The sequence below is a fragment of the Mobula hypostoma genome, chromosome 2 (genome assembly GCF_963921235.1).
Source record: "Mobula hypostoma chromosome 2, sMobHyp1.1, whole genome shotgun sequence".
NCBI lineage: Eukaryota > Metazoa > Chordata > Chondrichthyes > Myliobatiformes > Myliobatidae > Mobula > Mobula hypostoma.
In genome coordinates, this window is record NC_086098.1 from 200,891,712 (window position 1) to 200,905,287 (window position 13,576).

At 39.3% G+C, this 13,576-nt stretch overlaps 1 protein-coding gene across 2 annotated transcripts in view; it reads left to right on the forward strand.

Annotated features, from left to right (window-relative positions):
- Positions 1 to 13,576, forward strand: part of prex1 (phosphatidylinositol-3,4,5-trisphosphate-dependent Rac exchange factor 1) — a 209,860-nt gene that overhangs the window by 85,099 nt on the left and 111,185 nt on the right. For both annotated transcript variants that reach the window (XM_063041400.1, XM_063041401.1), the window contains exons 7-9: positions 2,496 to 2,629; positions 4,271 to 4,386; positions 8,721 to 8,870. In XM_063041400.1, the coding sequence (XP_062897470.1) occupies positions 2,496 to 2,629; positions 4,271 to 4,386; positions 8,721 to 8,870 (400 nt within the window). The remainder of the gene's footprint in view (positions 1 to 2,495; positions 2,630 to 4,270; positions 4,387 to 8,720; positions 8,871 to 13,576) is intronic.

A 13,576-nucleotide genomic window follows, 5' to 3' on the forward strand; every position in this document is an offset into this window, starting at 1 on the left:
TCAGCCACGGGTGCACTACCTTCCCTGATTTATTATTTTACCAAACTGGGATGAACAAATGTTGTAGTTCATCCATGCAATCTTTAAATGCTTGCCATTGCATATCCACTGTCAACCCTTTAAGTATCATTTGCCAGTCTATCATAGCTAATTCACGTCTCATACCTTCAAAATCACCCTTCTTTAAGTTCAGAACCTTTGTTTCTGAATTAACTATGTCACTCTCCATCTTAATGAAGAATTCCACCATATTATGGTCACTCTTACCCAAGGGGCCTCTCACGACAAGATTGCTAATTAACCCTTCCTCATTGCTCAATACCCAGTCTAGAATAGCCTGCTCTCTAGTTGGTTCCTCGACATGTTGGTTCAAAAAGCCATCCCGCATACATTCCAAGAAATCCTCTTCCTCAGCACTCTTACCAATTTGGTTCACCCAATCTATATGTAGATTAAAATCACCCGTTATAACTGCTGTTCCTTTATTGCACGCATTTCTAATTTCCTGTTTAATGCCATTCCCAACCTCACTACTACTCTTAGGTGGCCTGTACACAACTCCCACCAGCGTTTATCTGCCCCTTAGTGTTATGCAGCTCTTCCCATATAGATTCCACATCCTCCCGGCTAATGCCCTTCCTTTCTATTGTGTTAATCTCCTCTCTAACCAGCAATGCTACCCCACCTCCTTTTCTTTCATGTCTATCTCTCCTGAATATTGAATATCCCTGAATGTTGATCTCCCAACCGTGGTCACCCTGGAGCCATGACTCTGTGATCCCAACTATATCATATTCATTAATAACAATCTGCACTTTTAATTCATCCACCTTGTTACAAATGCTCCTTGCATTGACACACAAAGCCTTCAGGCTCGCTTTTACAACACTCTTGGGCCTTATACAATTATGTTGAAAAGTGTCCCTTTTTGATTTTTGCCCTGGATTTGCTGGCCTGCCACTTTTACTTTTCACCTTACTACTTTTTGCTTCTACCCTCATTTTACACCCCTCTGTCTCTCTGCACTTGTTCCCATCCCCCTGTTGTGAACTAACCTCCTGTCTCCTAGTCTCTTTAATTTGGTTCCCACCCCCCCAACCATTCTAGTTTAAAGTCACCTCAGTAGCCCTCACAAATCTCCCCGCCAGGATATTGGCCCCCCTGGGATTCAAGTGTAACCCGTCCTTTTTGTACAGGTCACACCTGCACCAAAAGAGGTCCCAATGATCCGAAAACTGAACCCCTGTCCCCTGCTCCAATCCCTCAGCCACACATTTATCCTCCACCTCATTGCATTCCTACTCTCACTGTCGCGTGGCACAGGCAGTAATCCCGAGATTACTACCTTTGTGGTCCTTTTTCTCAACTCCCTTCCTAACTCCCTATATTCTCCTTTCAGGACCTCTTCCCCTTTCCTACCTATGTCATTGGCACCTATATGTACCACGACCTCTGGCTCCTCACCCTCCCACTTCAGGATATCTTGGACGCGATCAGAAATATCCCGGACCCTGGCACCAGGGAGGGAAACTACCATCCGGGTCTCTGGACTGCGTCCACAGAATCGCCTATCTGACCCCCTTACTATCAAGTCCCCTATTACAACTGCCCTCCTCTTCCTTTCCCTACCCTTCTGAGCTACAGGGCATTTTATTCTTCCCATGTTCCTGCCAGCTCCTCCAAGAATCCTTCACTTGCTTGCATACTTGGTGCAATTTACTGAGGCCAAATAATGCACAAATCTGCATGGTTTTGAAATGTGGGAGGGAACCAACCACCTTGAGGAAATTCTGTACGTTTCATAGTATATGCAAACTTGAGAGCACTAGCCAGAACCCACCTTTTTAACAAGTTTATAATGTCATTAGCTTGATGTTTCATGATTAAAAGTTCGATGTTAGCAAGACATAAATGGAAAATGATACAAACCGATGGTTTATATGTTAATGCAGAGCACTCAGATCATGCTGCATCATTTAATAGATCATGTATGATCTATCTTTGCATTCGGGCTATTGTCATTATCTTAAACACATATGCTATGCAATATGGGCCTGTGATTCTTTATGTTCCTGTGGAACTTAGAATACAATGTTGTCTTGGCCATCTGTTTATCTTTTTCTCCAGAAAGATTTCAGGTTTAATAACAAGATTATTCGAAGGAGTTCATGTTTTGTTAATTCTGCAATTAGTTGTATTATTTGCAGGGTTTACATAGAGGAATTGAGGGTTTTGCAACTTAGCCACATTCTTCCCTATCTTTCAATTATAAAAATTGTAACCTGGTGTTTAAATGAGGATTATGTTTGAAAATTTTCAACTATAAACTTGCTCTTTAAAATTTCTTTCAGTTGACATTAATGTAAGAAAAGCAAACGAGTCAATGGGGCAATTCTATTTCCTCCAGTTTTTTTCCACCATGTGGATATTGATAACTGCACGTAAGCTGTTGTGAGATGAATATCATGAGGCTTTTCTCATTTTATTTTGGCCAGGGTTCAAATCTGACAGATATTTGTACTGAACTACTGCAACAAGGTCCATTGTTGAAAATCTCAGCTGGAAATATTCAAGAGCGTGTTTTCTTTTTGTTTGATAACTTACTAGTGTACTGCAAAAGGAAGTCCAGGTAAGGTATGATTAGGAACTGTCAAATGACCACTTGAAATGCACCAGAAATTGCTAACTTTTGACCTCGTGATGAAATTAGTTCTGTTCACCTTTCATAATCAGAAACACAATTCTGTAGTTTGGGTTTCATTACTTAGTACATTTGCTGTCCTGTTTGAGAGTGACGTCCATCGGTGCAGCCCCTCAGCCCTGGTCAGGTCACAACTGGAGATTCGGGAACTGAATGAACCCTGGAAGGATTTCTCAGCCTGGTGAAATGCAAAATGCACTTGAAGTGATGCTAGGATTCCACATATTAAATTGAGGGAAGATTATGCAAATTGCATCTGTATATCTTGAAATTTAGCTGATTTGTTTTTCTCATTGTCATGTATTTGAATCAAATCTCTATAAAGTCTCTCACTGTTTAAGTATTTTGACCAAGCTTTTACGCTGGGAATCACTTGAATGTGTGAAGGGTTACAGGAGCTTGGGACTCTTTACTCCAATGACAATTGATGGCAATTCCATTAATTTTTAAATCTCTTTTAGATGTATATTAAGTAAATTTATGTGACAAGGGAGAGTGCAGTTCATCCAGTATGTAAATAAATAATACAGGCTTCAAGGTATAAATAATTCATTTTTCCAAGGTGCGTTATGAATGTGTCCTTTTCCATCACTGAAATTGTCGTTTGCCTCCAGTCTGGGGATGCTGATTCTGCGGATAGAACTCCAGTTGTGGGATAAATGACCACTAATTGCATTTGTTTAGATAATTTAATGGATTTGTCCAGTGAAAGGTAGTTGTGCTACTTTTGTTTCTGGTGAAAGCACTGTGAGTCATTACAGAAGGAAGGAAACGTAGTTTCAAGTTGCGTCAGCATTAACAGGATTTGGAAATGAAAATTGGTAACTTCCCTACATTTTCAGCTGTGTTGATGTGGCTTTTGTTTCTAAATCTATGCAAGATCAGCTGATCATTTCATATTTCCTCATGGCATATTGCCAGCAGAAATCATTGATGCCTCAATTTGAAGTCCACATTATTTATTGGAACGTTTGATACTTCTGAGCAGTTTTTTTCCCCCAGAAGTGCTTGTGCGTTGTCCAGTTGTTAAATTAACTATTTTATTTCATATGTGTTTGAAGTCATAAAATTGTAAACATTTTCCGAGCTCTGCATTAAAATTGCACCTGCATGCCCTATAATAGGAAGTGGTGATGCAGGTGTGTTAGAAAATTGTAGGCGAGCATCAAAGTACAATTTATGACCATGATCTGCATACTCTAGTAAAGACTTTTTTATGCACAGATATCAAGGAGATGCTGCTTGAATGACTTTATATAGTCAAATTCTAGACTTGATAGTAATACCGTTCAATGATATTTTTGTTTGAGCCTTAACAGAGATCAGAAATCATGCTTATGAATTGGGACACTTGCATGAAGCCTGAGTTCTGATTTCCATTTGTTTAACTTGTGGTAAGCTTCAAGCTAGTTGGAAGGAACATCAAAGTAGGCAATTTGCCAGCTGAAGCTCTGTATCCTTCCTATCCCTCATGCTGAGCACTTCAGTTCACCACATGTTTATTTAATTTTAGGCCTGTTGATTGAAATGAATTATTATTTCTGGAAATGCACATTTCTTTCATTTTAGAGTTTCTGGTAAAAAATCAACAAAGCGCACCAAATCTATGAATGGAGCTCAATATATTTTTCGTGGAAGAATCAATACTGAAGTTATGGAAGTGGAGCATGTTGAAGATGGAACAGGTATCATTGTGTCTTGTAGTTGACTGTTGAGTTACCCCTTTATCTTCACAATCCTGTTTAAGATGATCAGTGCTTGCTTGAATTTCCCTCCTGTCATTTACTGAATCTTTTATTAAATGCAAACCCTCACAGAATGGCTTCTGATTATCTCCAATTCTATACAATTCTGTTGACTGTCAGTAAGGGACTGTTATATCTACTGGATGCAGAAAGTTGAACAATGCATATTTTCCCATTTGTGTGTTTGTTGCCTCATTGAACCACCATTGATGCTGCCCTCACCCACATCTCCTTTATTTCCCGAGATGCTCACCCCATCTTCCCGCTGTCTTAACAGTGAGAGAGTTCCTCTTGTCCTTACCTACCACCCCGTGAGCCTCCATATCCTACACGTCACCCTCTGCAACTTCTGCCATCTCCAAAGGATTCATATTGCCAAACGTATCCTTACCTCCCCCTCCCACCCCCCATTTTCCACAGGGATCACTCCCTCCATAATTCCCTTGTCCATTCACCCAACTAATCTCCCTCCCAGCATGGCCAAAGTGCTACGCTTGCCCATTTACCTCCTCACTCACTTCCGGTCAGGGCCCCAAACAGTCCTTCCTGGTGAATCAATACTCCACTTGCAAATCTGCTGGGGCCGTTTATGCGTCCAGTGCTCCTGATACATTGATGAGACCTGTCATAAATTGGGGGACTGCTTTGTCAAGCATTTCCGCTCCATCTGCCAAAACTGGAACTTTCTGGTGGCCAAACATTTTAATTCAGATTCCCATTCCTGTTCCAATATGTCGGTCCATGGCCTCTTGAGCCATGGTGAGGCCACGCTTGGGGTGAAGGAGTAACATCTTGTATTCCATTTAGGTAGCCTCCAACCTCATGGCATGAATATTGATTTTCTGGTTTAAAAAAAATCCCTCCTCCTCTTCTGTTCCCCAATCTGGACCTTTACTCTTCTCACCTGCCTATCATCTCCCCCTCAGTCTCATCCTCGTCCCCTTTCTTTTGTGGTCCACCCTCCCCTCCTTTCAGATTCTATCTTTCCAGTCCTTGACTTTTCCCACCCACCTGGCTTCATCTATCCCCTTCCAGCTAGCCGATTTTCCCTTCACCTACCTTTTTATTCTGTCATCTTCCCTCTTCTCAGTCTTGAAGAAGAGTCTTAGCCCAAAACATCGATTGTTTATTCATTTCCCTAGACGCTGCCTGATTTGCTGAGTTCCTCTAGCATTGTGTGTGTGTTGTTTTGGATTTCCAGCATCTGCAAAATTTCTTGTGTTTATTGATTAGATTTTTTTTCACACAGCGATTAATCAAAGGGATATAGCTGGTGAAACTTGCTTCTGCTATTGATTACTTTCAAGCTTTTAACCTGCATTGAGCCTTCAGATCGCTAGCTATCAAAGTTAATAAAAGTTGCAACTTTCTATACAGCATTTCTGCATCAAAATTTCTAACCATGAAAGGTTCTGCAATTAAAAGTCCTGTACCAACGTGCAGAATTTCTTTGGCACATCAGGGTTAGTTCAGTAAAATCTTAATATTGGTGGAAAGGTGAACAAAGTTGTAATCAATTTCAAGTTTAAAGGTTTATCTTGAATCAGTTTCTTGGTATGTTCTGCCTTAAGTACGTGGAATTTTCCCTATGAATATAACCTTTAATAACAGCGTTAAAATTACTGCTAATATGATCTGGATTATTTCATTTTATGTTTTTTGCAAATTCTCTGCTCCAAGGAGCAAGAAACTTCATTACCATCTGAACATAAATGACTGATTCAACTATTTTAATTATCACTGTGCTGATAGATAAAGCAAGTTTTAGAAACTTAGAGAGTTAAGAAATTGAGGAAGCTTTAATTTGTGCAATTTTACTGTCTACCCTTTAAAGATTTCCTGTTCTCTAAACAATATTGGCAACTGAGAATCTAATCTTTCTATTGTGCAGCTTTTAAGACCTTTGTGTGTTGGCTTATTTGTTGCTTAACAAGCAGCTCTGCTGTGTGGCTGATCAAAGCATTACATCTTATGAACTTACTGTCTGCATCCATTAATCACTGATTTAAGGATCTAAATACTGCACTCCTCTTTATATTCCACTGAATTGGACTGCAGTGTCAAAGCTGGGGCTCAGCAAAGTCTAAGTTAAGGTGTGAAATATGATCAGTTGAATTTGTAGTGGAGATTGTATCTTTTATTTGATTCATTTGCCAAATAATTAATTGCAGATTGTTTCTCTGCTTGTACCTAGTACAGCTTAGTTAGAAAATAATTTAAGTTCTGATGGTTATCTTCAAAACTTATCCCAACTTTGCATTATACCTGAAGCAAAACTGGTTTGGATTTTGCTTAGCTTGGATAGTAGTTCCATGTGGATTGCTGAAGTGCCAGTAGGTTCAGGACTTCAGCACCTACCGACAACTTCCTTACTAGCCAAATATTGCTGTAGATGTGGAGCCTAATGGTGGTGCAAAAATCTGTTAAGGGTTATTCACTGTATACACCAAGGCAACTGAAGCAGGATCCACAAGACAAGTAATGTCCTTGGCTGGGAAAGAAAGAAAATGTATGAGATGAAAGGGTATGTTATAAGGAAATAAGTGGGAGAAGAGGATTGCATATCTGAACAGCAGGAATAGGATGCAAGGCCTCACTCATTGAAACCTGAGATAATTGGGATTTCTCTGCCTCAGTCACACGTGCCTTAGAAATATGGAATTTTTTACCTCCTTAGCCACATGCTGCTCACAAGAAAACGCCATGAGCTCAAGTTGTTCCTTTTGCTTTATAGAAACATAGAAAATAGGTGCAGGAGTAGGCCATTTGGCCCTTCGAGCCTGCACCGCCATTCAGTATGATCATGGCTGATCATCCAACTCAGAACCCTGCACCAGCCTTCCCTCCATACCCCCTGATCCCTTTAGCCACAAGGGCCATATCTAACTCCCTCTTAAATATAGCCAATGAACTGGCCTCAACTGTTTCCTGTGGCAGAGAATTCCACACATTCACCACTCTCTGTGTGAAGAAGTTTTTCCTAATCTCGGTCCTAAAAGGCTTCCCCTTTACCCTCAAACTGTGACCCCTCGTTCTGGACTTCCCCAACATCGGGAACAATCTTCCTGCATCTAGCCTGTTCAATCCCTTTAGGATTTTGTATGTTTCAATCAGATCCCCCCTCAATCTTCTAAATTCCAATGAATATAAGCCTAGTTGATCCAGTCTTTCATCTTATGAAAGTCCTGCCATCCCAGGAATCAATCTGGTGAACCTCCTTTGTACTCCCTCTATGGCAAGGATGTCTTTCCTCAGATTAGTGGACCAAAACTGCACACAATACTCCAGGTGTGGTCTCACCAAGACCAGAGAACTCGTTCTGGAGAACGAGATCGGTCAAAGTGGCTAGAGCAAAAGTTACTTGTTGTTATTGCACTTTTATGTCACTTGAGAGTCCAGATCCATTGACCAATGTCATTCACTGTTTGTGTAATACAACAAACATCCACAACAACGAGCAAAGTCAAGTTTATTGTCATTAGTGCAAGTACATGTATGCATAGAAACAATGAAAAAAACTTACTGGTGGCAGCATCACAGGCAAATGCTGTGTATAACCCTACAACCATCAAAGTTTAAAGTAAACCATCAAAGTATATCTATGTCACCATCTATTACCCTGATAATTACTTTCTTGTGGACATTGATATACAAAGAAACGCAATAGAATCAATGAAAAACTGCATGCAAACACAGACAAACAACCAATTTGCAAAATACAACAAATTGTGCAAATATAAAAGAAAAAAAAACAAAATAATGGTAATAAATAAGTAATAAATATTGAGAACCTGAGTTGTAGATGCTCCTGAGCCAGTGTGGATAACCATATTCACCTCAGTGCTGAACTGACTCCATACCTATTGTATAGACTCACTTGCAAGGACTCTACAAGTCATTATTTACTTTTTAAAATTTATTATTTGCACAATTTATCCTCTTCTGCACATTGGATGTTTGTTGGTCTTTGTTAAGCATGATCATTTCCCCCCATATTCTACTGTTTATTTTTTGTCCTGTAAATGTCTGAGAGAAAATGAATCTCTAGGTAGAATATGGTGATATAAATGTACTTTGATAATAAATTTATTTTGAGTGTTGAACTTTGAGATAGCATCATTAGCAACAGGAAGATTGCACCATTACGCGTGGTTAGGGACTAGCATATGGCTGCATCAGTAAATCTAGAAAATTGGCAAGAAAATCAGTGTGTCATAAATTTTAGTTCACAAGCACATTTTAACATTCCTAAATTGCCTGTGTTGTATTTATAGCTGATTACCACAGCAATGGCTATACTGTGACAAATGGCTGGAAGATCCACAACACTGCCAAAAACAAGTGGTTTGTTTTAATGGCCAAAACGGCTGATGAGAAACAGAAGTGGCTGGATGCAATTCTGAAGGAACGGGAACAGAGGGAGAGTGAGTAATTTGTAATCAGTGTTATTATATTTCACTAAAGTAAAAGGTCTTTTTTTTAATAATTCTTGAATTCTTATGGTTAAATAACTTGCAAAAGCAGTTTTACTTTGTTGTCTTTCACTGCTTTCAAAGTTTATTCAACAAGGTTGCATTTCGTTCAAGCGTCGAAGGCCAGCATTGCAAAGAAAGTCCCTCAAATTGCAAACGTTTGTATTTTCAATCTATGTATTTCAGGATTTGCAGTGTAAATGAAAATAAAGTTACTGTACATGGATACTAACTTGCATGTTGTGACAAAGCAAAGTCTATTAGTATGGCAGCGGTATTTGGATGGCCCAAATATCGAAGGCTAGTATCACTGGAGCACCGGCTCATCAGCTCATCAGATGTAAAGAAAACTAAGCAATCCTACGAAAGAAAATCTGCTAATTTTTAAGGATGAGTGTATAAGATCATGAAGGACATAGGTAAGGTGGATGATTGCAGTCTTGTCTCCAGGAAGTCTAAAACGAGAGGATATAAATTTAAAGTGATATGTGGAAGGCTTTAAAAGGGAGTGGGTCGGTAAGTTTTTCACATAGGCAGTGTTGGCTATGTGGGTTGAATTGTCAGAGCAAGCTGTAGTCAAAGGTTTACATGGTTAAAAGCCATTTGGATTGCTGTTTTGGTATGCATGGGTGAGTGAACTGAAGGGCCTGTTTCCTGTATAATGTTATAGCTCTTTGCCTTTTGAAATTCCTCTAAAGCACTTCTGTAATCTCTTTCAAGCCCACACTGACACCTGGAATTGTATTGTTGTATATATTGCATCTGCTCGCACCATCAAAATGAGTTTCATAGTATTTATTTATTATTTAGATTTACAGGGGGAGCAGGCTCTCCTGGCCCGATGAGCTATAGCAACCCACATACTTAACATTAACCTAATCACAGGACAGTTTGCAATAACCAATTAACCTGCTAACCAATATGTCTTTAGACTGTGGGAGGAGACCAGAGCACCCAGAAGAAACCCACACACTCAGGGGGAGAAATGTAGAAACTCCTTGCTGATAGCGTAATAGTGTTGTGTATGTTTGAAGAGCTTGGGAATAGCTGTGCCCCTTCAACTTGTGGAAAGCCTTATCGGTTTATTGAAAATAGTAATAATCTTTGTTCTATTTTATTTGGTCAACAGTTGAATGCTTTTAGGCAGTACATTTTAGACCTGAGCAGCATCCAGAGTCTCTTGACAACAAATTGATGCAATATATTATATCAGGGATTGTAATGAATATATTCACTTTGCAAGATCCTGAAGGAAAAAAGGTTACAATACAAATACCTTGTTTTGGTATTCACTAAATATTGGTCATTTTCTTTGCAAGATCGTGAAGGGGAAAGGTTACAATACAAATACTTTGTTTTGATAATCACTAAATATTCATCATTCACTTTACAAGATGATGAAGGGAAAGGGGCAACTAAACAATTAACTACATTATTGCTGTTTTAAAGAGAATTGGGTTGAGCAAAGAGAAATCAGAAGTAGCTGACCAAAAGTTAAACTGAAATCTCCTCCCCTTGGTAGTAACCTTAGGGAAATTGCACCTGTATGTTTAACAATTTACATATTCCACCAACAAATTTCAATCAAAACCATTATAATCTCCTTAATATTTTGTATTTTAATTTTCATGCATGCTCTATGCCTTGGTAAATATTTGTTGAATTCTGTAATGAGGAAACAAATGAATGTGAATGGACTGCAGGTCCTTCTGAACTGTTGGAAACAGATGGAGATGTGAATGTACAGTATTTGCCATGTAAACTACTTCTTCATCTTCCGATTACCATCAGCACCTTCAGTGCTCTCAGCCCCCCCCCCGACCTCACTGAGTATTTGCAAATTTAAGATATGCAAATTTTCAAAACTAAACCTTGAAATTTGTAATGTAGATTATGTGTTGTCCTGACATTAGGCATTAGATTACCAACTTGATATGGTCAGAGGTAGAAAATAATACACAGGAAAATAAGTCAAAAAGTTTGATGTGTATTACATCAGGGACTATTTTTGATACGGGGAACTATCTTGATAGAAGTTAACCTTAGTAGAGAGTGTCTGAAATGCTGCCTTTAAAAGTGGATCAAGTACATTGCATTGCAAGTTTGTCAATAGTTCCTGAAATAGCTGAGCTTACACAGCTTTCTGTTTGAGTAATGTGTGAACCTTAGTTGATTTTTCAAAGTGAAGTTCCATTTTCTTGATAGCTTTGTATTTTACTTTGCATCAGTAACTGCTTAAATGCATTTAGAGTTGTGAATATGTTAATGAACTAGCTAGCTGGGCGTGTGCATGTTGAATAGAAAATAAGCTTGGTGAAGTTATCAATAATGTATTCACAGGAAGTAACAGGTTTCGTGAACATGCACCAGTGGTAACTTGGATTTAATTTGCAACTTTTTCAATATAATGAAGATCTTGAGTTGTTGCATGTGGCACTGAATAAAGCCTTCATAAGACATAGGAGCAGAATTGGGCCACCACCTCTGTCTACCTTCCTACTCTCCGATGCAGTGTGTAATGTTGGACACTCAGCTACCAACTACAACCATCCTTCAGCCATGATTCACTGATGCCGCAACATCGTACCTGACAATCTGTAAAAGTGCAACAAGATCATCCACCTTATTTCTTATACTTCATGCATTGAAATATAGCGTTTTGAGTAGTGTGTTTGCTACTGTTTTTGATTCTGCATCCCTAATGCACTGGTACTCACCCTGCTGGCTACAATTTTATCCTATCGTCAGTCTGACTGCATGCTAACTTTCTTTTAACTATCCATCCTACCTTGAGTCCCTTCATTCCAGTTCCTACCCTCCTGCCAAATTAGTTTAAATCCTTCCCAACAGATTTAGCAAACCTGCCCACGAGAATACTGGTCCCACTTGTGTCCGGGTGCAACCCGTCCCTTTTGTATTGGTCATACCTCCCTCAGAAAAGATCCCAATGATCCAAGAGCTTGAAGCCCTGCCCCCTGCACCAGCTTCTCAGCCATGCATTAATCTGGAATATCATCCTGTTTTTACCCTTACTGGTATGTGGCATAGGCAGCAATCCAGAAATTACTGCCCTGGAAGTCCTGCTTCTCAGCTTTCTGCCTAGCTTTCTAAATTCTCTTTTCAGGACCTCTTTTCCTTCCTATGTCATTGGTAACAATATGTGCCAAGACATCTGGCTGCTCTTCCTCTCCTTCCAAACTGCTGTGGACATGAACTGAGACACCCCTGATCTTGGCAATGGTGGGTCACTGCTAGCTCAGTGTGAACAAGACAACTGAGAAATGAAATTCTGGAAAAGCTGTCCAAATCCAGGAGGAATGTGTGAAGTCGGAAATCAAAGATGGATTCATGAAGCAGAGGTTTTTATTGCAGTGATTTACAGGTATAGGGATAAAATCAGAAGCTTGATGCTCACAGCCTTTGTTGAAATCCTTTTTAACTTTGCAGAAGTGTAATGGGTGTGAAATGACATACAAGACTGAACACAGAGTTAAGAACAAACACAAGTTTCTGCAAATGCTGGTAATCCAGTGTAACACAGAATGCTGGATCTAGTCAGCAGGTCAGGCAGCAGGCAGCATCTATGGAAAGGAAAAGGATTGATGTTTTGGACTGAGGCCTTTTATCAAGATAGGTATTAGCCCAAAATAACTTTATTCCTTTCCATAGTTGTTGCCTGACCTGCTGAGTTCTTCCAGGACTTTGTTTGTGTTACTGCAGAGTTGAGGAGTAGGGATGGCATTGGGAAAGACATCTACAAAATGCTTCTGAATATTCAATCTGATGCCAGTGCAATAGTTCATATCAGCATAAAGTTTGCTGCAATATCTGAAGATTTACCAGAAGCTTGGGGTGAGGTTCATTGAAATTTATTCAGCAATAGTGAGTTGGGGACTGAGGCTGGCTGCTAGCATGGGCTTTCCGGCAAAATTGTTCCTGCTGTGTTGTAATAAGTTCCAAAGTGATGTGTTGCAAAGTAATGTGCGTAGTGTGGCAACCTTACTTCTGCAAAGCTATTTGGTACTTAACGAAGTCAAATATAATTCAGAGTTGCACTCTCAGGATCAACCTAAAGAAACAATAGGACAGTTAAGCTCATGTCATCCTTGGGAAGCTGCTGAATCCCATTGTTCAGAAGATAGTAGTAAGACCTACTCAAAATCAGTAGACAATTAAGCAGAGTCAACATGGTTTTGGGGAAGAAAATATTGTCTGACAATTTTGTTTGTTCTTTTGAAAATGTACCAGCATGGGTAAAAATGAATCAGTAGGTGCAGTAGGATTTCTGTAAGGCATAAAAAGTAATTTCACAAAATAAAAGATTGGGATAATCTATTAACTTGGATAGGGGAATGATGAATGGACACCAAACAGAAAATCAGGACAAATGGATTATTTTTGGGTTGACAATTGGTGACTAGTCTGGCACCACAGTGATCAGAGCTTGGCTCTAAACTATTTATTATTTTCACACATGACTTGAATGAAGGGCACAAGTGTACTGCAGCAAAACTGGCGAATGATAGAAGCCAAATCAGGTTTAATATCACTGGCATATGATGTGAAATTTATTGTTTTGTTGTAGCAGTACATTACAATACATAATGATTAAAAAGCTATGCTACAATAAGAAATATGTTTTGAAAATTGTGCAAAAA